Here is a 27,236-nt window from a genome sequence, read left to right on the forward strand (position 1 = left end):
ACTTTCCTTTAATTCAAGCTGAACAAACAAATATATATGCATGCAACCAAAAATGGTACTATATTTTGACATAGGATAAGTCTATGTCTTTCACCAACCAAACGTTGTGAACCAAGTTTTGGCCACAAAGCTCTTGGTTCTAGCATTATGTTGTTGATTCCAAAGAAATAAAATGTATAGTGCAGTTAGGTTTTAGTAAGAAACGGTTCAAAATTTGCGTTCTGGTGTTGCCGAACTATGAATGTGGAAAACTCAGTAAATCATAAGTGAAACTAGGCAATTTTGTTAGTGCTATTTTTATAGATGCTTACTTTTTCCATTCACGTTTAAGCTTCATATCAGAGCCTAGATTCAGTAAGTGTGAGTTTTGATCCCAGGCCTCAGGGGTTCTGCTAGCACCTACGGGAATAATTTTGTACAAAACATTTCTTTCGAAATCAAATGTCTTTTGCATTTGCTTCCTTCTGTCTTCGAGTTAAAATATTTCTTGTGCCAAGATACTTAGTTTTCAATTACCTTGCGTGGCTTAACACCACAATAGTCCTGGAATTCCTTGAACTCATTGAGCTGGGTGAGAAAAATTTAAATATCAATGTGCCAAACGAGAAGTAATGCATAGAATTTCTTTGTATAAGTTTTGAAAGTGTTATGCTCACGACAGAGTGCTCGTTATAAGCTGTGCTAGGCGAGAAGCGATTTTTATTTTCATATATTTTACATAGTGTTGTATAACCGATCGAAATATCTAGCCGTTATTAATATTATTATAAAACAAGAGTTTTTTTTTATTAGTCGGTTATTTCATCAACAATTAACGACAATATGTTTGACAACACTTTTCTTTGTAATGACTGGCATAAATTATATCCTAGGTGAAAAGTTATTGTTCTGGTATATTTTATTGACTGAGCAATTTTTTATGGTGAGAGTTCCATTGAAATAAATTCAAAATTATATGGGGGCTAACGAAAGTGTGGCGAACTTTTGGGCAATATTGTGAATTATTACCTTAGTGAAAAAGAAAGAAATGTACCAATCGTGGCTACTGCCTAAAAAGGATCAAAATTGAAGAAAAGGGACCAGCGGACCAAATGGGTTTGGAAGGGACCATTTTTGGACCAAAGTGGATAAAAGAACTGGTAAAGATATTCTGTTACATAATGTTCTGTGTACTATTTGACCGGTAACGCTCAGAATCGGGTCGTAAAGCGAAAATCGTAAATTTACTACCAAAATGGTAGGAAACACTTTAACCACTATAAATGTGTAATATTACACATCTTTATTTTTATAAATCTCTAGTTGAATTTTACGCAAAAAATGTGTAATACTTTAGACATTATATGCCTAAAATTGTAGGCACCAGTTGCTTATATTTACACCCTAAGAGCGCCATTTGAAACACCAGGAAGCCATCGAATAATTGAGTTTGTGGTACACAGTAGAGATATAGGCCGCCGACCATTTTGGTCGTTTTTCGCACGCCGCCGTAGAATGTCAAAAATATAGGCGCGGCGGCGGCGGCGCGTACTATATTTCTACTCGTTTAACACTGTTTAGGCAATTTATTTTTCATGTCGAAAATTGGTCGGATATGGTCGAAAGTGGTATCAACGGATGCGCATCACTGCCAGTTATAAGAAACTAATTGCGAAATTTAAATCTTTTTAACTGTTCAAAAGTTATTTAAAAAGCAGGCGTTTTCGATGTCAACTTAACACGGACTTTGCATCACCCAATTCACCAAGTTATTAAAACAAAACACTAAAAGAAAAGTTATATAATAAATTTATATGCTCACTTTTCATTTTTCAAAGCATTAATAAGAACAAATGTAGTTGTCCGTGTTTTTCGAATGCCCAATAATTTACACATTTCCTGGAACACAGCTGATTCGAAGTTCCTGCCTTGGTCAGAATGTAACTCTATTGGTACACCATACCTTGCAACCCAATTGTTTATAAACACTTCTGCTAATGTTTCCGCTTCTTGATTTGGGATTGGATATACATCTGGCCATTTGCTGAAATAATCCAAAGCCACCAGTACATATTTGTTTCCGCAGTTGCTAGTAGGAAATGGACCTGCGACATCCATAGCGATCCTTTCAAATGGCGCACCTGAGTTATATTGCTTCATCTGGCCATCACTTCGAGTTTTGGGCCCTTTCGGTCTGCTGCAAACCTCGCAGTTCGCAATCCACTCAGTGACCGACTGACGGCAACCAACCCAATAGAATCTCTGTTTAATCTTCTCGAGCGTCTTCGTGATTCCTCATCTTGGACCATTATGCAGCTCACTGAGCACGTCAGGAATCCTCTTTCTGGGAACAACTATAAGTTTCTTCTTGCATTGACCATCCTCACTCTCCCATATTCGATGCAAGCAATCGGATATCAATTCTAAACTGTTCCACTGTGCCCAATATGATTTCGCAATGAGACTCTCTGCTGACAGGTCCTCTTTATTTGGTCTTTCGTTTAGTTCGAGCCCTTGCATAACATGTGACAGATCAGTATCTTCTAGCTGACACTTCCTTAGTTGTTCCTTGTCCAATTCATCCGTACATGTTATAGTCATTAGCCGGACATCTATAATGTCGTCTTTAGCCTCGGCCTTTGAACAGTGCTTGCATTCCAAACTACATGGTCTTCGTGACATTGCATCAGTATTTCCATGGTTACTACCTTTTCGATGCTTAATGGAAAAGTCATAGCTTTATAGTCGCTCGATGAACCGTGCCAATTGTCCTTCCGGATTACGGAACTGCAGAAGCCCTTTCAACGCTGCGTGATCTGTCCTGACGAGGAATCGCTGGCCGTAGTGGTATTTGTGAAAATGTTTAATGCACTCTACCAATGCCAACAGCTCTCTCCGTGTAACGCAGTAGTTCCTCTCTGGTTTTCCAATTGAACGGCTTTAATATGCAACTACCGTCTCCAGTCCATCAACCAGTTGTGAGCTTGACGTATGGGCCTCGCATCTCCAGTGTCAATTTGATGTTTCACAACGTTGGTGCGGCTTAGTTTGGAACCATCCTGGTCAAATATGTTCGCGTACTTTAGGAGCAGTTGTTTTGCCTTACTCTGATAGGCTTCCTCTAGCCCCTCCGTCCATGCCGTCATGTCATTTGAAAGATCAGTATTACTAGATGAAACGTGTTCCTGGAGCTGTTCACAGTTAATAACTACTTCAGCCTCTTGGCATCTTCCCAAATTGGCTCCTTCGGTCAGTTTGATTGGTGACTTGAACTCATTGAGTACTCTTACCGGAATACGTCCATCTTGTTTTGTCATAGCCAGGGTTTTTCCTACAAGTACATTCGGTGTTGATTTGTTTCCTGCTTCGACAACCCACAATTTGTTTGTCCCACAATCTCCATCAACCTTTGCCCAGATGACTGCTTCTGATTTTGCTGCTATTTGCTGACTTTCTTCCACCAGAACTCGTTTACTGCTGTAGCCTTTCTCGTAGACGAAATTAAGTGGCACATCCATGTTGTTATATCGCATCGTCTTGCTTTGCATGTCGATCTTGATGCCTTGGTCGATTAAGAAGTCCACTCCAATTATGGTTTAATCAACAATCTCTGCCACTATAAAATTGTGTAGTACCATGACGTTCCCAATTGCTACTTCACATGCTACTTCTTCAATTACCTGGGTGTCCTCTCCCGTGGCTGTACGTAATCTTGCTCCAAGCAATGGCCTTATCTTCATGTTGACTAAATCTGATCGAATGTTGGAATGAGATGCACCCGTATCTACAGTCATTAAAGGTTCCTTTCCATCCACGTGTCCTCCAACAGTAAGATTGTTTGACCTTCTTCCAATTTGCGAGATAGAAATTATGGGGCATTCAATTGAGGGAGCCAGCTGTCGCCCCTTGCGGCTGACTCGCTTTAGTTTAACGATTGAATAGACTTGGAGATTTGCTCATCTCCTTCAGTTCTGCGTTTACGGCCACCCACATTGTTGGAACTATTGGGACCGGTGCTGCAATGTCGTGCAATGTGACCTGGGTTGCCGCACCTGAAACATTTCATAACTCCGGCATTTTTCTGTTGTGATCCCTGCAGTGCTTCGAAAATTGTGTCTACCCAATCTGGTCTTTCCACTTCCACACGATGAGCTTTGTATGTTGGTTTACTCAACAGTGAGGCAGTTTCCTGAGTCAATGCATGTGATACCGTTTCTGCAATTGTAGGCTTTGGGTTTGCGCATGTGGCTCGCTTCGTTTCGACGTCCCGTATGCCATTTATCAAGCTCTGAGTTTTTATGCTTTCGGTGTATTCCACGGGTGCGTCGGCATTCGCCAAATGTGCAAGCCCTTCGACATCTGACGTAAACTCCTGGAAAGTCTCATTAGCTTTTTGGTCGCGGTTTTGCACATCTATCTGGTATATCTGCTTCCTGTGTTCGCTTCCGTATCGCCTCCCTAGAGCGCTCATCAATGTTTCGTAGTTGTTCCGCTCGTACTATGGGATGGGCTGTAAGATTTCCGCAGCTGGTCCTTTTAAAGCTACGAATAATGGAGCAACTTTATCTTCAGCATTCCAGTTGTTCACTGTTTCGGTCTTCTCAAACTGTAGCTTAAAGACTTGGAAAGGAACAGAACCGTCAAAGGATGGTGTTTTTACCTTTGGGTTACTCGCAGAAACTGCTGGGCGATTTAGTTGCAACTGCTCCATACGACCTTTTAAATCCTCGACTTCTGCCTGAAATTGAGCGATTTTTGTATCCTGTGCTTCCAGCTTTGATGATATACGGACTTCCTGCTCTTCAAGTTGTGTAGAGATCTGAGATGATATCTGCGCTGAAATTCGTGCCGACATTTGGGATATACGTATCTCTTGCGCTTCCAGTTGAGATGCCAAATATATCTTCTGTTCTTCCCATTGTGACGTTATATTTGCCTTTTGTTCTTCCAGTTGAGATGACACTTGCGACGCCATTTCTGAAATGCGTACCTCCTGTGCTTCCATCTTGGATGTTATACGGTTCTGTTGTTGTTGTTGTTGTTGTAGCTGTGCTTCGCACCACCTAATAGTTGCGACCGATCACAAATTGTCATCAATATCCTCTAACGGAAGTCCAAGGAAACTTGCTGTTTCAACATGGGTGGACCATAATGAAGGGGGTGTTAGAGGCGTTGGTTCCACATTACAATTAAAGAGATGGTTGGTGTCATGTGGGGACACATTGCAAGCGGGGCATCCTTTTTGTATGTCGGGGTTGATTCTGGATAGGTAGGAGTTTAACCTGTTACAGTATCCAGAACGAAGTTGAGCCAGAGTGACTCGCGTTCGGGGAGTATGCGTTCCTCTTCCGCAAGTCCTCAAAATGCTTACGGAGATGACTCCTTAAGTCTCTAGGCGGAGTTGGCTCATTAATCAGATGTCTGTAGGGGTGCCCAGGTTTCTGGGTATTCAACAGGAACTGTTTGGTTAGCATCTCATTTCTCTCCCTGATGGGGAGTATTCTCGCCTCATTATGTAGATTGTGTTCTGGGGACATAAGAAGACAGCCCGTGGCGGTTCTGAGAGCAGTATTTTGGCAGGCCTGTAGCTTCTTCCAGTGGGTAATTTTTACGCTTGGCGACCATATCGGGGACGCGTAGCATGCAATCGGCTGGTCAATTGCTTTGTATGTGGTAATGAGCCTTTCTTTGTCTTTTTCCCAAGTACTGCCAGCAAGGGATTTGAGGATTTTATTACGGCTCTGGATTTTAGGTACAATTGCGGCTGCGTGCTCACCAAAATGTAGATCCTGATCAAACGGCGCACCCAAGATTTTGGGGTATAGGACAGTCGGTAGCCTAGTGCCATCGACGTGGATGTTCAAAATGGTCGACATTTGGGACGTCCATGTTGTAAATAAGGTCGCGGAGGATTTAGTCGGTGATAACGCCAGGTTTCATGAAAAAACTGGAGAGATCAAGGAGGTAGCCGTTTATTCTGTTGCAAAGCTCATCGATCTGTGGGCCTGGGCCTGTGGCCATTATTGTGCAGTCATCGGCGTAGGAAACGATAGTAACTCCTCCTAGTGGCGAAGGTAGCTTTGATATGTAGAAGTTAAACAAAAGTGGATGGTTTAGCATGATCGATGGCATCCTCAACCTCTTTGGCGGTGATGATAATTGGTGACGCGCTGAATATATTTTTATGTGCATGTCTGTTGGCCCTCCGTCTATCTTTGTCGACCGTATGATGCATTATATATTGTCGGCAGAAAGCGCTCGCGCATTTTTTCGCATCCGAAAGCACTTTATCACCAAAGGCGATGGAATCTTTGTCATTGTGCCTAGACAGATTCGATAGAGACTTTACGGTGGACCAAAGCTTACCCACACCGGCAGAGGTTACAACGACTTAGATGCTCCTCCTGCCAGTTGACGCAGTTCACGAGTTCTGCGCCTCACGATTGAAATATCCGGCGAACTGCGACAGCTTCCTACCATACGTGTGGGGGCGTCTCCGTTTATTGTGCAGAACGTCGTTTCTTCTATTTGATCCGCCAACATATCACCACTACTGTCCGCCCGAAAGTTTGAATGCCATAGATCGTGATGGGCATTGAAATCGCCTAAGATAATGCGATTGTTGTCAGTGAGTAAGGCGCTGATATTAGGGGGGTATACACTGGGGCAACAGGTGGCAGGAGGGATGTAGATGTTGATAATTTCTAGGTTTGCATCGCCTGACCGGACAGATAGGCCTTGATGTTCTATGACACTGTCCCTGCGGTCGTTGTCGAGATCAAATATATGATATTGCACAGAGTGGTGTATGATAAACGCGAGGCCGCCTCCATTTCCGCTCTCACGGTCTTTTCTGTGGAGATCTTGCTGTGTTTAATCTCTTGAATCGCAGCAATGCGGATGTTATGCCGATTCACGAAATCGACTATCTCCGTTATCTTCCCACTTAATCCATTACAGTTTAACTGCAGACACGGGTGGGGGCTGATGCGCGGCATTGATCCGGCTCTACTTCGGAGATTGTAGGTATGAGTGGGAGTAGCCGTGTGAGTTGGTGGCGCCGTGGGGCGCGAGCATCAGCGGGTCCTTGTTGTGGCTTGCTGAGCAGCGGGCTGCTGGAAGGTAGCGGGTGCGCTAAGGCGAAGACTACGGGACGTCCTAGGGCGTGAACAGCAAGGAGCCACAAAAGATTTATAGAAGTTACGTGGACGTCTGGTTTTAGGATCTAGCCCAGAACAACCTGTCCGATGCAACCATCCCTTACACGAGACACAGTAACAACAGTATGCCCGTCGTAAAAAATTCTTTTCCGGCAAAACCATTTCTCAGGACCGGGGTCAGGAGACGGACCCGGATTGGGTTCGATGCCTTCCCGGAGCAAGAGAACATGGAGCACTCCCGCTGCAAGGAGCTGCTGGGAGGATGACAATTTGTGGGAGGGACGCAACAAATTAAATGGGGTTACACTGAAATGGCAGTCCTTGGTCGGGAAAAATCCCGAGTCGCTCCGGTACATAGAACCGACGGTCTTGGGAAGCGGTTATACGGCTCTCCTGAGATTCTAGTTGAGATGCCATATATGTCTTCCGTTCTTCCAGTTGAGATGAGGCCATATATGTCTTCTGTTCTTCCAGTTGAGATGACCCTGATGTTACTGTCGATGTTTCTGCAGATATTGCAGCCAATATCAATTTTTGTTGTTGATTCTTCCACATCAGGGTAAAAGACATACTCGTCCACATTAATTCCTTCCAATTCCATAGCCTCTCGTAGTCGTGCCTGAAGTTCGAGTTTATTGCCGGTTGCATTCAATCCACGGCTCTCCAACTCCTTCTTCGGTTGCTGGATCTTCAATTCACTCCACTTTGCCATGTCCTCGATGTGTTCAATATAAATACAATTCCTCTTCTGACACCAATTGCAACAAATTTAGTGCAATTCCTCTTATTTGCAACCTTTTACAAACGTTCGAATCACTAAACGGTTGAATAAATAACTCCAATATTCAATAATGCAAAATGGCCTTTATTTCAGCACTTCACAATAACACTTCTACTTCTCAACAGATAGCGCGCTTAAATCAAACTGATTACTGATTCTTAGCTTTACCTCCTTTTATACTCTGTGATTTCTCGTTCGCATACTTCTAGGCGTTTCTATATCTAGAATTTACTTCTCGTTTACCAGCTATAAATTTCTCAGCTATAACTACAGATGCACGATTTTATAGCTTCTCGCATAGCCCTTGCGCGTGTATATGTGAGTGATACTTCCACAGATGATTGCCTACTTTTGGGAGTATCTCAGATACATGCATGAGTTTGTGCGTTGCTCTCCGCTGCTTGTATGGACATATGTATAGACATAATGATTCATTTGTTGATGTGCATACAAGTCACTGCTTAGTATTGGCTTAGAGATGATAGTATCCCTTAGTGTTGCTAAATAGAAAAATCAAGCCTTCTAAAGTAAGAACACCGGCATGCGCCGGCCCGCCGCCCACGCCGCCGCCGCCGATGGTTATCGGCGTAAACATCTAGTACACAGTGGTGACACCTTCAACCACGGCGTCTTTAGCAGAATGAGTTCTTGAAAAATGGACATAGATACCGTTGCTTGAAAACTTTTTATCGCACTTTGGAAACAATAATTCAAACAAATTGGAACTCAGTTCCCTATGCGCATATAAATGCAAATTATAACCCCTTAATTTGCAGAACTGCTTTGCACACACTTTACACACAAACATATTCAACATATTTGTAAAGCTTATTCACTTATTTATTTTTATATATATTTTATAGCTTATTCGCCTATTTATAATTATATTTTAAAGCATATTCACTTTTTTTCCACCACGAGGGTACAAATGCGACGATTTCAAAGAAAATGAAAATTTACAGTTACCTGAAGCAAAATACGGTAATAAGTGACCGAAATTGACACATTGTTGTGTGAAATTACAAAGCTTGTATACTTTTGCACACTCCTTGCGTAAAACGACGTACTTTTCGGGTGTAAATCAAAATATTACACGTTTTTTTATAGTAATATCATCAATTTTTTTTGTTTTCAACATGAATACGTACAAAAAATGGGCATTTTTAAACCAAAAAATTATTTCAACAGGAATTTACCCCCATTTTAATCTTAGGTAGGTGAAATGGCTGCGACCCTGGTCGCCCAAGCAGCTATTTAAAGCAGTTTTGATGCCATGTAACTCGTCAAAAAACCTACGGAATTTTACGGTCAATGTATTACAACCAGCCAGAGTTATTGATAAAATTAAGAATATTCGGGATTGCTATCACAGATAACCCTCTGAGGTCTTATAGAAACCGGGTTACAAAGAACCTTATCTGGGCTCTAGCTAGAGCCGGGCATTTACACATAAAGTGTTCATTTTAATCTTAATTTCATACAAAAGTTTTAGAGTATAGGATATGTATGAGAAGGAAACAATTCCTTTCTCTTTCTAACACACTGCGGAATATAAGATATGGGTTCCTGTGATGGTAACTTTTTTTGAACGAATTCAGTACGAAAATGTAAAGTGCTCCTATGCATATGGGTCCTACAGAAAATTATACAAAAGTCTTCGAATATGGTATCTGAAAAAGCGTACTTATTCCAACATTAAAAATAAAAACACGAGGTGTAAATTGTTCAACCCGTTCAACAGCTCTCCGCGAAAAACAGTTTAAAACCCTGATCGGATGCCAAAATATTTCCAAAAATGTGGACACTGGTATGAAAAGCTGCGTTTTGTCCTGGTATCAATAATCCAAAGGCGAAGGCGTGTTGGGATTATTGAAACCGTGGCCAAAACGCGTCTATTAATGCTTTCCCCGACGGTTTTGGTCGTGTTTTAGCAATCGTCCCCGGTAATAAAGTATCACAATTTAATAACTAAAATTTTCCTAAACATATGGATTTTAAAGAGAGATGTAATTACGTGCACATTTGAAATTAAATAAGGGTATTTCTTTGTAATTTTACAATAAAATTTGTATATACATTTTATACACTTTTTTTGGACAACAGTGAAAAATATCATCAACAAAATACGAACAAGAACAAGCATTTTGATCAGGTGAGCGTGGCTGTGTGTGTGCATGCTGCTACATATCATTTCTGCTACATATCGTTTTCTACTGTTTGTTGTTTTTATTCTTTACCACCGGTAAACGTCAAGCCTTCAATGTGTGGATCGCTGAAAGTAGTCGGCAATACGGTCTATGAACTTTGTTTTTTTTTCTAATATACTCGTTTTCAAAGTATAATAATTTAATATAAAATAACTTTTAAAATATAAATTTTACAAAAATAACTACTTGGTCTTGAAATCAAGAAATTTATATAATAATGAATTTTTTGCAGACCAATAATACCAAACATAACATTAAATACTTTCAGTCTACGGAAAGAGCAGCCTGGAATTCTAACAAAAAGCAAGAGCTTAAAGAAAAACTGTATGTGCTGCAACAAAAATCGTCGTCTAATGAGATAAAAGCACCTGATTGGCGCACTCAATTCACGGCATTAAGGAATAAAAAAAACAAACAGTAGAAACTGAGTTATAAATAGAAGCTTGCAAAGTGCATTGATGACTTGATGGGTTATGGGTTTTGAAATAGTTGGCTATACGGTCAATGAACTTTGTTTTTTTTTCTAATTTACTTGTTTTCTATGTATAATAATTTAATATAAAAGAACTTGTAAAATATAAATTTTACAAAAATAACAAACTTGGTTTTGAAGACAACAAATTAATACAATAATTGATATGTTTTTACAACACAGAATTCTAAAAATATTGGGATATCTTTTAATAGATATCATTAATTTTAAATATAAAATACATATTTCCCAACGCAGCCGGTACTATGCACCGGAACGACTCGGGATTTTTCCCGACCAAGGGCTGCGTCCCTCCCAAAAATTGTCATCCTCCCAGCAGCTCCTTGCAGCAGGACTCCGCCATACTCTCCTGCTGAGGGAAGGTGTCGAACCCAATCCGGGTCCTTATCCTGACCTCGGTCCTGAGTTATGGTTTTTCTGCGTTTGCCGGAAAATAATCTTTTTAGGACGGTCATACTCTTGTCAGTGTGTCACGTGCAAGGGATGGTTGCATCGCACAGGTTGTTCTAGGCTAGATCTTAAAATCTGACGTCCTCGTAACTTTTATAAATCTTTTGTGGCTTCTTACTGTTCACGCCCAAGGGCGTCCCGTAGTCTACGCCACCGAGAAACATAAGATCATTAAATCGAACCTAATACCGGATCAGGCGAATTTCAAAAACTTTTTTTGAACCCGTTCATTTCTAGTAGTATGTTCTTCGTAAAACGGATTCAAGATTATAGAAGCATATTGCAGTTTAGATCTTACAAATGTGTTATAGAGTATTTTCTTTCGTATATGGATCCTTAAATTCAGAGCTATTGCGACGAATAAACCCGCCTTAGGTATGACATAATTAAAATGTTCATTAAGTGGTAACTTTTAGTCAAATACAACACCAAGGTCTTTGGTTTTATTACTGCATTTAAGGAAAGTATCAGAAATAGAATAAGAAGACTGAGGTGGTGACCAGTAAGTAACCGAGCACCATTTATTAATAATAATGGGTAATTTATTACGAATACACCACTCTTCAATTTGTTTACCTCATTCTGCAATGTTTCAAAATCAGAGGGTTTTTATCTTTTTGAATAACTTTAAGGCATTGGCATAATGTAGATGTTCACTTTGCACTTTGAACAATCGTTGATGAAAATTACAAAAAATATAGGACTTTGAGGAACCCAGGAGGTTGCTCTATATGGAAATGATTTTATGTCAGCAACAACAACAAAGTTAAATATGTGTGTTAGATATGTTTTAACGCAGGCTAAAAATGATGAGTGAAACGCAAATAACTGCAGTTTTTGAATTAATAAGGTGTGAGATACTCTATCAAATACTTTAGATAGATCCGCATAGATAGAATCGACTTGCAAGCGATCTGCAAAGGCTGAGATGCAGTAATTGGTAACGGATAGATCAGCAACTGTATATCCACCTGGTATAAAACCATGTTGGGGCGGCGATATATATGGTTTGATAGTAAACTCCCATATAACTTAAGGTCCTAACACACAAGAATAACCTATTTGACGATCTCCATATAAACACATTCAATCAACTCATCTGTCAGCGCACGATGCTGCAGTTGACTGCATGTGTTTGTATGGATATCGTAAAATAGGTTATTCTTATGTGTTCGGGCCTTAACATAAGATAAAGTCGAAAAACCAAATAACCTAGTTAATATCATTTTCATACTAAGTTAAAAAATACTTACGAGGTGTTATGTATGTAAGCTTTGCATACAGCCCTTTTGCTAACTGTTGAGTACGCCAGAAATAATATTGGTGTATTACCTTCATCGATGGAAACACAAAAATTATTTCCTTGGAGGAGAAGGCTGTAAACAAAGAAAATATAAAGTGTACCGGTATATGCAAAACGCAGGCAATACGTACTTAAGCAGGTCATACAACATTTTTCTGACAGCCACATCCATTTGATCGTTATCAATATCCTTTCTGACACTCGCGATAAAGACCCCTTTAAATTGTTAAAAAGAAAGAAGATGAATTTAAAAATGGGGAATTTACTATGCAAGAATACTACAATATATCCTTGCATCGTAGTATTCTAGATAGAATACTATCGATACCGAATGCCACAATGTTAAAACGGGATTAAAGTTATGAGCGTTTCAAAAGGTGAGGTAGATAAATGTTAATATGATTTCTCTGAGTTTTGAATTTTAAATTGCATTTAATTAGATTGTTACTAAGGGCCCTGGATAGGACTATGAATTTTGCCTTTGAACATTAAATTTAAATTTGTTTATGCACAGCCATTTGTAAAAGTTATCAAAATCTTCCTATATCTTTGCCATATCATTATGAAGGTTTCTGTCACTGATCGCCAGTAAAGTCGCGTCAACAAACAATTTTATCATGCAATATGTAGGGTGAAGAAGCTTTTTTCTTACCGCGGAATAAATACAAAAACAGGGACTGAGCTGTGCTCTAAATTAAAATAAAAATCACGAAATTAAACAATGCCTCTTGGTGGTTCACTGTAGACAAGTTTATTCAATATATAAACAAATGTAGTTTAGTTCTAGTTACATATGTAGGAATATCAGCAATGTTTGAACGAATGTATATTCATAGCGATGTACGAGCGAAGGATGGAACTGGAAGGAAGGATGGACAGGGACTGAGCTGTGCTCTAAATTAAAATAAAAATCACGAATTTAAACAATGCCTCTTGGTGGTTCACTGTAGACATATCGATGTACAAGCGAAGGATGGAAATGGCAAAGTGACAAAATCTGTCGCCAATGTTTCAGCGAAGCTACATACATATGTAGGTATACATGCGTTTGTGTATATTAATTATGTGGGTACGTACATGTCTGTTTGTATTATATGTTCAGACTCTGATATTGAAATGTCAATGCGACAGTTATGTACATTATTAAATGGTAAGGTAATTATTGAATTTAAAGTAAATGCATTTGCAAGTGTTCCTGACCTACGGCAACATGCAGGATGTGCCGTTAGGTGACCCAACATCCCGGTCCCGTTGAAAGAACTTTCAAATCAAACAAGATTGTGGATTGGGCGACGAATAATTCCCTTTGGTGTTCTGTTCTGTGTTTTAATTCAGCTAGTTTGCTGAAAGCACCACCGAAATTGGTCGCATTGTCGTAAAATATATCTGACGGAAGGCCTCTTCTTCCAATCATCCGTTTAAGTAATGCCAGGAATGCAGCCGTAGACAAGTCTGGAATGACCTCGATGTGCATCGCCTTTGTTGCGAAGCAAACGAAGATAGCTTTGCAGGTTTTATAGGGTAACTTGCCTCTAATTCGAAGGTAAACGTTGATAGGTCCACAAAAATCCACGCCGCAACGAGAAAATTGACGTGATGGTGTCATTCGTTCAACGGGAAGATTGCCCATCATATGTTGAAGTTGTTGTTGTTGTTGTTGTTGTAGCAATGCTCGCCCCACCTAATAGCCGCGACCGATCACAAATTGTCATCAATATCCTCTAACGGGAGTCCAAGGAAACTTGCCATTTCAACAGGGGTGGACCATAAGGAAAGGGGTGTTAGAGGCGTTGGTTCCACATTACAATTAAAGAGATGGTTGGTGTCATGTGGGGACACATTGCAAGCAGGGCATACATTTTGTATGTCGGGGTTGATTCTGGATAGGTAAGAGTTTAACCTGTTACAGTATCCAGAACGAAGTTGAGCAAGAGTGACACGCGTTTCCCTGGGGAGTATGCGTTCCTCTTCTGCGAGTTCTGGATATTTTTCTTCAAGTACTGGATTCACCGGGCAATTCCCGACATAAAGGTCCGACGCCTGTCTATGGAGTTCACCAAGGACCTGCTTGTGTTTTTCCGCTTCATACGGCTGGGTTCTCAGGTGCCGTATTTCCTCAAAATGCTTACGGAGATGACTCCTTAGGCCCCTAGGCGGTGCTGGTTCGTCAATCAGATGTCTGTTGGGATGCCCAGGTTTCTGGGTATTCAACAGAAACTGTTTGGTCAGCATCTCATTTCTCTCCCTGATGGGGAGTATTCTCGCCTCATTATGCAGATGGTGTTCTGGGGACATAAGAAGACAGCCCGTGGCGATTCTGAGAGCAGTATTTTGGCAGGCCTGTAGTTTCTTCCAGTGGGTGGTTTTTAGGCTTGGCGACCATATGGGTGACGCGTAGCACGTAATCGGCTGGCTAATTGCTTTGTATGTGGTCAAGAGCGTTTCTTTATCTTTTCCCCAGGTACTGCCAGCAAGGGATTTGAGGATTTTATTACGGCTCTGAATTCTTGGAACAATTGCGGTTGCGTGCGCACCAAAATGTAGATCCTGATCAAACGTCACACCCAAGATTTTGGGGTGTAGGACAGTCGGTAGCGTAGTGCCATAGACGTGGATGTTCAATATGGTCGACATTTGGGGCGTCCATGTTGCAAATAAGGTCGCGGAAGATTTAGTCGGTGACAATGACAGGTTTCGCGAGGCGAAAAAACTGGAGAGATCAGGGAGATAGCCGTTTATTTTATTGCATAGCTCATCGATCTTTGGGCCTGGGCCTGTGGCCATTATTGTGCAGTCATCGGCGTAGGAAACGATTGTGACTCCTTCCGGTGGTGAAGGTAGCTTAGATATGTAGAAATTAAACAAAAGCGGGGATAGGACACCACCCTGTGGCACCCCTTGTTTAATTCTCCTTTGTTTTGATGTTTCGTTTCTGAATTACACCGATGCCTGCCGACCACCCAGATAATTTGCGGTCCACCTTTTAAGACATGGGGGAAGGGTAGACCCTTCCAGGTCTTCCAGTAACGAGCCATGGTTGACCGTATCAAAAGCTTTTGATAGGTCTAACGCTACGAGTACTGTTCTATGGTGGGGATATTGATTCAAACCGCAATTTATTTGGGTGCTAATGACATTTAGCGCGGAGGTAGTGCTATGGAGTTTTCTGAAGCCATGCTGATGAGGGGCTAGCTGCAAATGTGCTTGGAAATGAGGGAGCAAAATGGCTTCAAGCGTCTTTGCCACTGGCGATAGGAGAGATATCGGACGATATGACTCACCTACGTTAGCTGGTTTCCCAGGCTTTAGTAGCGGGACCACCTTGGCCATTTTCCATTTCTCGGGTATGACAAAGGTGGAAAGAGACAGGTTGAAGACATGCGCTAAATATTTGAAACCCTCTTTCCCTAGGTTTTTAAGCATCGACATGGCTATGCCGTCTGGGCCCACTGCTTTGGATGGTTTGGCGCGACCAATGGCGTCCTCAACCTCTCTAGCGGTGATGGTAATTGGTGACGCGCTGAGTTTGTGTTTATGTGCACGTCTATTGGCTCTCCGTCTATCTTTGTCGACCGTAGGATGCATTATATATTGTCGGCAGAAAGCGCTCGCGCATTTTTTCGCACCCGACAGCACCTTATCGCCAAAGGCGATGGAAACTTTGTCTTTGTGCTTAGTCGGATTCGATAGGGACTTTACGGTGGACCAAAGTTTACCTACACCGGTAGAGAGGTTACAACCTCTTAGGTGCTCTTCCCATTTCGTCCGCTTGTGTTCGTCCACAAGCAATCTGATGCGTTGGTTTATATCCCTTATTTGGGGGTCGCCTGGATCAAGCTGTCTTATAAGGTCGCGTTCCCTCGCTAAGCTCGCGGCCTCCGCCGGGAAGTGGGGCCGGATTTCGGGAATTCTCCCGGCGGGAATGAAATGTGCCGAGGCGGATTCAATGACCTTACGGAAGGCACGCTCCCCTTGGCGGGCATCAGTCGGGATAGGGAGGGCAGCAAAGCTGCTGTCTGATGCAGATTTATATTCTTCCCACTTTCCTTTTTTGAAGTTTATGAAAGTTCGTTTTTCGGTGACGATGAAGTCGGCGGTACGCTCGAACGAAATAAGTATGGGCAGGTGGTCGGATGCCAATGTTACCATCGGCTGCCAGTTGACGCAGTTTACGAGTTCTGCGCTCACGATTGAGATATCTGGCGAGCTATGACAGCTTCCTACCATACGTGTGGGGGCGTCTCCGTTAATTGTGCAGAACGTCGTTTCGTCTATTTGATCCGCCAACATCTCACCCCTACTGTCCGCCCGCAAGTTTGAATGCCATAGGTCGTGATGGGCATTGAAATCGCCTAAGATAATGCGATTGTTGCCAGTGAGTAAGGCCTCGATATTAGGGCGGTATCCACTGGGGCAACAGGTGACAGGAGGGATGTAGATGTTGATGATTTCTAGATTTGCATCGCCTGACCGGACAGATAGGCCTTGACGTTCTAAGACATTGTCACTGCGGTCGATGCCAGGATCAAATATATGATATTGCACAGAGTGGTGTATAATAAACGCGAGGCCGCCTCCATTTCCGCTCTCGCGGTCTTTCCTGTGGACATTATAACCAGAGCAGGTCTGCAATGCAGATCTTGCTGTGAGTTTAGTCTCTTGAATCGCAGCAATGCGGATGTTGTGCCGCTTCATGAAATCGACTATCTCCGTAATCTTCCCAGTTAGTCCATTACAGTTGAACTGCAGAATTCTGAAGTGCATGAGGGGTGACGCCACCACTCTAGGGGTAAGTGAGGGGTGACTACGCCTAGGTTGTGGAAGGCCAGGACGCAATTGCTGTTGTGGCCTTGGGACTGGGCGCCCTTGGGCAAGCATTGGGGTACCCGGATGATTTGGGTTTGCGACCTGGCAACATGGCGCGATGAAACCCGTCGAGGGGTTGCCGTCGCGGAGACCAGAACATCTAGGAAAGTGGCACCACCTAAGGCAGGAGCTGCATTGAGCGGATGTCGCAAACCTATATATTCTGTGCTGGCAGACGGTGCAAACGGAGGCAGGGACTAAGAGTCTGTTTCCCTGACCTGCACGATTGCTGCCAGAAAAGAGGGGAGGAGAAGAAGACGGGGGCAGGGGCTGATGCTCAGCATTGCTACCAGCTCTACTACGATGGTAGTAGTTATGAGTGGTATCAGCTGTTTGAGTTGTTGGCGCAGTGGGGCGCGAGCAGCAGCGGGTACTTGTTGTGGCTTGCTGAGCAGCGAAGCTGCTGGAAGGTAGTAGGGATACGCTTAGGCGTAGACTACGGGACGCCCTTGGGCGTGAGCAGCAAGGAGCCACAAAAGATTTATAAAAGTTACGTGGACGTCGGGTTTTGGGATCAAGCCCAGAACAACCTGTCCGATGCAACCATCCCTTGCACGAGACACACTGAACAGAGTATGACCGTCCTAAAAAGATTCTTTTCTGGCAAATGCAGCAAAACCATTTCTCAGGGGTGAGGAGACGGACCCGGATTGGGTTCGATACCTTCCCGGAGTAAGAGAATATGTAGCAGTCCTGCTGCAAGGAGCTGCTGGGAGGATGACAATTTGTGGGAGGGACGAAACAAATTAAATGGGGTCACACTGAAATGACAGTCCTTGGTCGGGAAAAATCCCGAGTCGCTCCGGTACATAGAACCGACTGCCTTGGGAAGCGATATGTTGAAGTAGTTTCGACCAGTATCGGACGCAATGGATGCATGACCGAACAGTACGTCTACCAGCGTTTTTGGTCCTGAATGGTAATTTTTGATGTGAAAATATCGAACGTATCGTGTGATGAATTCACATTTACTCGGCAACAAAAGCGGATGTTTTTGGGATTCTGGGATGTTCGCTAGGTCAAGTTTTCCGCCAACTTTCAGGAGTTCAAATCCTTGAGTCGTCTGCAAGAACGTGTTTAAATTCCTTAGCATACCATTTGTCATTGCCTCGTTCCGCAAGTGTCGAATATCTTCGGCGAAGTGTTGCTGTTGAATATTCAATATAATGCTTAACAATTCGCGGTTTAGTTCCTCGGAAGTGGTCCACTAGTAATATTTGTAACTGGTTTCTTAAGTTTTGTGATAAAACGAAACATCCATTCAACTATCCGAATTTCTTTAGTATGGGAACTGTATCTCTCGAGTGTATCAAGGATGTAGTTACTGGTTACAGTTACCTTAAATACAGATTTCTGCATTTACAAGTCCCATACCGATATCTTTATGTGGTTCACAAGGCCACTTGAAGAAGAATTTCAGCCTTGACCACAATTGGTGCCAGAAGGCCAAGAGGGTCGAAGAGCGGCGATGCAATGGACAGTATAGTCCTTTTTGTAACACGACGAATGGTGCAGATGCCATTCCGTATGTGACCGTATTAAGCTGAATGTTTGAATATCATCATCTGGCGAACTTCTCCAAAAGATATATTGAAATTTGCGATGGTCATCACTGACTAGTATCTGCCTGTACATTTTGACTATGTCAGCTGTTAGCGCAAAGCGATGTAAAAGAAAACGAAGTAAGAGAATGACAAGTTCGCTTTGGATAGTAGGTCCAACCATGTGAATATCATTTATCGATTTCTGAGAAGAAGTTCGACAACATGCATCGAGAACCACTCTTAATTTAGTAGTTGTGCTATTAGGCCTCAAAACGCAGTAATGTGGGATATAATGAGGTTGATTTAGTTTCAGGTTTGGCACTGTTACCATGTGACACAGGCCTTTATACTCATCCATAAATGAGACATATTGTAATCTTGGAGCAGGCGATTGTTGTAAGCGACGTTCTAATGCGTTAAACCTTCGTAAAGCTGTTGTGTATGATTCACCTAGGGGGTATGATTGTCCTTGAATGGAATTTTAATTACCACCCGACCGTAAGAGTTTCGAGAAAGTGTGTCGTTATATAATTTTTCGCAACTACGTTGTTCAGGGGTCCAAGCGTCCACATTTGTTGTAACTTCTTCAGTCTGCCATAGTGTTTCCAAATTTGAATCGATGGAGTCCTCACAAACAAGTAAGCAGTTCGGTTTGAGCGTATTAGAGCTAGTAGGATAGCGTCCAGAAACGACCCAACCCAGTAGAGTTTTTTGCAAAATAGGAAGATTGTTACCAAGTTTTATTTGCCCTACAGAAAGTAAGCTGTTCCTAAAGGCAAATCGATTTTTTTGTTTTTTTTTTTATTTATAAAATTGATCATCAGCAAGCACAACGTTTGATGGGATATGCCATGAAGATGTGTCTGTCTCCGGTTCTGCCTGATAAGCCATGTGAGACGTGGTACAAAACGTGAGTGGTAATTAGTGATGGACGATATGGCGATTTTGAGCTATCAGTGAAAATAGATATGGCTATTTTTGAATCGCGGCTATTTTTTTATAGCTATAGCGATCGCGATCGCTTTATTTTAACAAGCGATTCTATACTGAAGATATGATGGGCGATACAGCGATTTTGAGCTATCAGTGAATATAGATATGGCTATTTTTACAGCTATGGCGATCGCTTTAATTTATCTTTAATAAGCTAATCTGCAATTATTTGTATACTTGGAATAAAAAATGAATGTTTAAGTTTGTTTACCGCAGTAGATTGAATGTTATACATTAATTCAATGTAGTATACAGAATATATGATTAAATGAGATATGGAATAAAAATAAAAAAATATGTACCTTTTATTGTAAACTGATGTAATGTGAAATTCTAATTTTCTGAGATGTTATGATATATATTATTAACTAGCTGACGGCAATATGTTCAGACTCGTATTACACTCAATGAGATGAAACTAGCTGAAATAGATGTCTATGCATCTTTGTTTTATAAATTTTGCTAATTGAAAATGCTTTGACTTTTAAATGTAAAATGAATCAACCCGAAATAAATCTGTATATGTAACACCATAAAAACATGATTTATTTACTATATTATACTTCACCGATGTATTCAGAAATACTCCGTGTGAATTTATTCTGAAAATTGTATTTGGCTGCATAATATTTGTATAGTAAAGTGAATAAATTTTTAATGAAAAATACAGAGGAAAAATATAGCAAATTCTTCAAACTATTATAAAAATATTCTTTAGCAGAAAATTAGCCACCCACTTCAGTGCTCTAGAAATTAGCCGGGGAATTCAACCATATAATATGACAAAACTTGAATTGCATTCTCCCAAAAAACCTAAAGTTTGAGTTAATCTGTTTAAAATAAGACGAGTGATATAAGTTTCTATAATTATTTTATTTAAAAACACAAATTTTATAAAACTATTAACGGCTACAGCCTGGAAGTATTAACTTATGAATAACACATGCATTAGTTTCGGTAACGTTTTACAGGACGGTGCATCACCTAATTTTAATCAAAATTTTGCAAAGGTCATATCAAAAGACGCGTCTCGACCTCCGTTTTAAGAATCCGAAAGCGAAAATTTAATTTTTATTTCTGTCAAAAGGTATAAGCAAAAAATCGGTTCAAATTTACATGTGGTTGTTGTTTTTTGCCACATTTGATGTACACACACACACTAATGCAGAAAGGTGTTCTGCGCGCATTTAGTTTTGATCCCCAAACCGGTGTCGGATCCACCCAGGGTAATTTTTTGTAAGCGCGGCCGAAGGCCGCCAACACAGAAAGGTGTTCTATGCAAAAAAATTGTGGATCGGGCCACATATTTCGGACCCTCCCGAGATCGTCTTACGGTTTTTTGTAAATAACTTTTGACTGAAATAAAATTTTTGATTTGCGCTTTCGGATTCTTAAAACGTCTACACGCGTATTTTGATACCACCTTTGAGAAATTTCGATCAAAATTAGGTGGTGCACCGTCTTGTAAAACGTTACCTTATTTTCATGTCCGAATCAGTTTTAGCAAGCGTAAATATGCTATTGTTTCTTTGTTTAAGCCAACGTCCCATCTTATTTCTATACTCTCCTGTGTTTGCGGTTCTTTTAAATTTTTATCGTATTCTGTTTCTAGGCGCACAAGTGGACCAAAATTTTCTCGTATTGATAATCATCTTCATAACGCAATAGCACTTGTGATGGTTCAGTATCTATACCTGGCTTCTCTAAATCCCGAAATGTTGCATCAATATTTTCCTTCCATAATTCCTCCAATTTGTTTATTTGTGCTGCTGATATTTGTCGTGTACGCAACTGCTCTTGCTCGGTAGGCACCTTAACCAAACATGACAAAAACGAACGATCAGTTATAAGTGGTTTCCATTGTTCTTGATCCTAATTCATATCTTTTCAAAGAGTTTTGCGCTGCATATGGTTGACTAAAATTTTAATTTATTCGTTTAAATAGATACAGTTTTTAATATTTACTCCATTTTCAGCTTACCGGCATAACAACACTACAACAGAATCAGCCCGTGCTGGAATGAATCCTAGTACAAATATATTACATACGCCACACGAGTAACATTTTAGTACTGTTTCTGCAAGTGGGCCTTCAGAATGTAGGGTGACTTCCCTATGTTTAGCCCTCACCAAATGATTAACAATTTGGGATGCAGATGTGCTTCCACGCCCATTGCAAAACAATTTTTTTGCAATTATTGCACATCACTTCGTCATCGAAATTGTTGTTGCACAAGTTTGCTTTGTTCCATTCGCCGATTCCACAATTTCTCTGCACAAAAGGCAGCCCTTATTTACCACTATCTGTTGACGAGACATTTTTTTCGTTGTGCAGTTCTTAAGATAACTATCCCGATTTTTCGATAATAGCTGGAAAACTTTTGTAAAAGTATATTTTTTCCGGTAACGTTTTACAAGACATTGCACCACCTAATTTTCATCGGAAATTACCAAAGGTAGTATCAAAAGACGCGTCTTGACCTCCGTATTTAGAATCCAGAAGCGAAAATTAAAATTTTTATTTCTGTCAAAAGATATAAGCAAAAAATCGGTTCTAATTTTCATGTGGTTGTTGTTGTTTGTCAGATTTGTTGTACACACACACACACACACTAATGCAGAAATGTGTTTTGCGCGCATTTAGTTGATCCCCAAACCGGTATCGGACCCACCCAGGGTAATTTTTTATAAGCGCGGCCGAAGGCCGCCAACGCAGAAAGGTGTTCTATGCAAAAAAAGCTATCTATCGGGCCCCATATTTCGGACCATCTAGGGATCATTTTATGGTTTTTTGTGAATAACTTTCGACAGAAATAAAATTTTAGATTTCCGCTTTCGGATTCTTAAAACGGAGGTCGCGACGCGTCTTGATGAGACGCGTGTTGATACTTTGATAATTTCCGATAAAAATTAGGTGGTGCACCGTCTTGTAAAACGTTACCTTTTTTCCAATTTTCGAGAAAATTATTCCTTTGTATCCAATAAACCTTTTTACTCAGTCGGAAAGTAAAGCACACAGATGAGTAGTGATGAACGGTATTTCACTATCGATGAGTGCATCGCCGCTATCACTATTAGTATTAGAATTTCATGCTGAAGGAAAATCGCCAATCGCTATAATCGCTATTGGCGATATTCTGCCAGAGGTGATTGTCATTCAAAACAATCGAAAGAAGGAAAATTGCCAATCACTGATATATTTGGATTGCAATAGCTATAGCTATTAGCGATTTGTCAATAGCTATAGCTATTATCGATTTGTCAATTGCGACTTAATATTCGTAGATGTTTTATATTTAATATTGGTGGAGGACTCACCTATACTCTTAATCTCAATGTTATATTTGCTGCGTGGGAGCATCAGTTTTTGCGAAAGTTCATCCGTGATAAAGTTTACCTGGGAGAAGGAATCATGCAAGGCTCGGCTAAGACGATAATTTCGGGAACCGCCGCGAACCAAAACCATAGCCGTGGCGAAGATAATATGGTCCCGACAAAGTGTTGTTCCTGTGTGTGTGAACGACGGATGGCAAAGAAGTATTTGATGAATCCGGAATAGTCCCTCGATGCAACAAACAATGGTGTTGACGGGAGCAAACTCTACATTTGAACGTTGATGTGCAGTTCGACAATTGATGTCCCTTTGGAACGCAATTTATGCAAAGACCCATTTTCTTCGCATGGTCAAATCGTTGCGACACACCAAGAGCCTTGAACCGGTCGCAGTTTTGTATTATGTGGGTCTTACTAGAATCACCGAACAAGATGAATTCGAGCAAGTTGTAATTCTATGAAATCTAAATAATTTAGGTTTAAACAATAGATGTCTATTGGTGAGGGAAATTCGCTTACTCGGTTAGTTCGTCCACCCCATTGTTCCCTCCTGAGGGGCACTCGCGTTTAAAGCGCGAACGTTTGTGTTTCTACCTCTACCCTTGGATGATCTTGAATTGTTACTTCTATTGTTACTGCTATTTGTATTTGAATTAGAATTTGGATGTGTATTACTATTGTTGCTATTTTGGTATCTATTTCCGTTATAATTCCTATATCTTTGATTATTGTTGCCGTTACGGTTGCCGTTGTATGAAAATGAGCTATTATTTCTATAACCAGTATAGCCGCGGTTTGGGTAAAAGCCTCGATAACTACCGCGTGAATTTCTGAATGTATTGTTACCACGTGATCGAAAAGCTAATACCTGACGCTCTGTTACTTCGTTGTTTTGTTCTAAAATTAATTTCGCTACTACGTCTTTCGGATCAGTAGATGCCGTTGAAGCTAAAATGGTTTTTACTAAATTTGATTTTGAATTTAAACGGCACACGATAACCGTTTGTTCGACTGCCATTTGATGAGCTTTCGCTTGAGTGATCCCTTCAATAATAAGAGACCGCTCAAGTGGGTCATCTAAATCTTCAACTTTTTCGGCAAAATCTATATAATTGTTGTTATTAACGTGCAACGCTGCAATTTTTCCTGCTAAAACTTCCGAGTTGTCTGGTTTGATCCTACTACGTAGAGCTACTTTGATTTCATTAACTGAAGTTACTTGCCTTGGTATTGCTTCACGGGCTTCACCCTCTAGTTTTGATGTTAAGAATGCTATAAAAGTATTGGTTAAATTTTCATCAGCGAACTCTTCAAGTAATTCGATTTTGTCTATAAAAGTCTCAAGTGCTAGAGGATCACCGCTGTAGTTTTCTCTAATGGAATTAGCGCATGTGTTAATGAAAATTCTCTTTTCCTCAGGTGTTGCCATGATTTGATCGTTAAGATCTGAAGCTGAATTAGAAGAAGGTGAGGCAACGTTTGTACTAATTGGATCGTTAAGATCTGGGTTTACGCCAGAAGAAGGGTTAACTAAGGTTGTACTATTTGAGTCGTTAAGATCTAATTTTAAAGTGGAAGAAGTTGAAGTTAATTTTGCACTATTTGAATATTTAAGATTTGAAGCTAGATTAGAAGTTACATTTTTACTGTAAGAATCTTCGAAGCCTGGAAAATCTGTTGACAAAGAAAATCTATTTTCCTGGTTTGTGACTTCTTCGGTCGACGATGAAGCTAAACTTTCGTAGCTTGAGGCTGAATTATCGGAATCGGATTCTGGGTCTGAATTTTTTTGCACTTGCTTACCACTTCTAAGGTACATATGTAGTTATCAGGAAAGCAAAAGGAATTCAGTTCAAACTATGAAATTAATGAAGCACTTGTTTGAATGTCTGAATTTATATTTGAAAAAGAAAAAAAAAAATTTTGGAAAAGGGAACTGATTTGCAGGTGAATAGTCGCTAAAGAAATATTTAAGACTTTATTGGAAGAATTAATTGAAACTGCAGTATACTTGTATAAAAATTAATGTAGAATGTTTTTGGCCGTTAATATAAAATATTTTAAAATTTTATTGAGCTCAAGGCCGGTTTTAAATAAAACAAATAAATATGTTTTTGTTTTAATTTATTTTCACTCAATATTTCGAATTCAGTCTGAATTCATCATCAGGAGCTAGAAATACACAAAACGAAAAAAACCCTTCTTTATACACAAACAAAAAATTTTAAAACAAAACATCACTACTTACTTCTTCAACTGTGATTAGAAGACTAAATCGTTTAACACTAATTATATGTAACAAAGGTATTGAACATAATAAAACAGAAAATATAAACAAACTAAAGAACAGTTTTTGTAAACAAAAATATTGGAAAACATCAATACATAAGACGGCAAAACAGTAACGATTCAGCTGATCATCCTAGCGTTGGTGTTGTTGTCACCAAGCCGATGGTGTAAATATGCATGTACATACATACATATGTATATGTATATGTTTATGAAAAATGCATTAGGGGTGTCTGTTGTTTTTTATAAGGTTGCGGTATGCATATGCACAATTAGAAGTGTCGGATTTGAAATTAATTTTCTTGTCATTAGGTGTGTCTACTATATGTAACATTTCTAGAATGAATCTTTTTTTGTAATTTTTCTCTTCTTCCAAGACGGTAACATTTTCGAAGTCCGGGTAATGCCCTGTATATCTACAATGTGATATTAAAGCTGTTTTGTTTTCCGAAAATGTAGGGACTACAAAATCTAGACTAAAGACAAGGACATCCGCTCACAAATCAAATATAAAATTAAGGAATAATTTTTCGGAAAACAAAACAGCTTTAACATCACATTGTAGAGATACAGGGCATTACCCGGACTTCGAAAATGTCACCGTCTTGGAAGAAGAGAAAAATTACAATAAAAGATTCATTTTAGAAATGTTACATGATTTAGTCTTCTAATCACAGTTGAAGAAGTAGGTAGTGATGTTTTGTTTTAAAATTTTTTGTTTGTGTATAAAAAAGGGCTTTTTTCGTTTTGTGTATTTCTAGCTCCTGATGATGAATTCAGACTGAATTCGAAATATTGAGTGAAAATAAATTAAAACAAAAACATATTTATTTGTTTTATTTAAAAAACGGCCTTGAGCTCAATAAAATTTTAAAATATTGTATGAAAAATTTGTAAAAAGTAATTGAATTTAAAATGGCTCAAAAGTATGTAAGTATGAATTGGTAAAAATCTCGAAATATGGTAATCACGGACGCACCGCTTTATTCAAAAAAATCTAATTTGGTCCTTCACGGAACCACCGCATGTATTAAAAAAATCTTAGTTGGTTTTTCACGGAACCACCGCATGTATCAAAAAAGGTAATTGGTTTTTAACGGAACCACCGCATATATCAAAAAAGTTAATTGGTTTTTAACGGAACCACCGCATATATCAAAAGTTAATTGGTTTTTAACAAACCACCGTTTATAAAAAAATTCAATTGGTTTTTCACAAACCATCGTTATATCAAAAATCCAGATTTTATATGAAATGCGAAATTATTTTAATTGAAATGCGAAGGCACCGAATTTAATAAAAAATTGTAATTTTTAATATACATACATACATATATACGTTTAAAGGAAAAAAAATACCCGTGGGAAAAAAATGTTATATACATATATATATATATATTATACTTATTGTACTGCTTCGCTGCTGCTAAAATGATGGCTGCCTCTGATGTCGCCAATACTACTGCAGTCGAATTGTTTTTGCTGCCGAAGTCGCTGCCGGTGTTGTTGCTGCTGCTGATGTTGCTGCTGGCGGTGATGTTAAATGCGATGTTGTACAGTTGGCTAGTGGCGTGGGTATTAAATTCCGTTAATTAATAGCGTTATTCATTCGTAGTATTAGTTTCTTTGTTAAAAATTTTCTTTTATAAAAATATTTAATTTCGTATTATGTCCGATTGATTTATTCGTATTTTTGCTTTAGGTAGTTTTATTATTTAGCCAATGTCCTTCCGTTCTATTATCTCTGCTTCTTTTAACTGTTAGCATTAGTTTTATTCGAAATTTTATCTTTCCACTGCCACTGCCACTTTTCCTACACCACTCTACTCACCATTGCTG

At 40.0% G+C, this 27,236-nt stretch overlaps 1 protein-coding gene across 1 annotated transcript in view; it reads right to left on the reverse strand.

Annotated features, from left to right (window-relative positions):
• LOC137233651 (protein odr-4 homolog) overlaps positions 1 to 27,236 on the reverse strand; it is a 314,386-nt gene that overhangs the window by 176,536 nt on the left and 110,614 nt on the right. The window contains exons 3-4 of the mRNA XM_067756859.1: positions 12,505 to 12,589; positions 12,324 to 12,446 (exon numbers count right to left, since the gene is read on the reverse strand). Coding sequence (XP_067612960.1) covers positions 12,324 to 12,446; positions 12,505 to 12,589 — 208 coding nt within the window. The remainder of the gene's footprint in view (positions 1 to 12,323; positions 12,447 to 12,504; positions 12,590 to 27,236) is intronic.

Source organism: Eurosta solidaginis, chromosome 5, assembly GCF_040869045.1.
Source record: "Eurosta solidaginis isolate ZX-2024a chromosome 5, ASM4086904v1, whole genome shotgun sequence".
Lineage (NCBI taxonomy): Eukaryota > Metazoa > Arthropoda > Insecta > Diptera > Tephritidae > Eurosta > Eurosta solidaginis.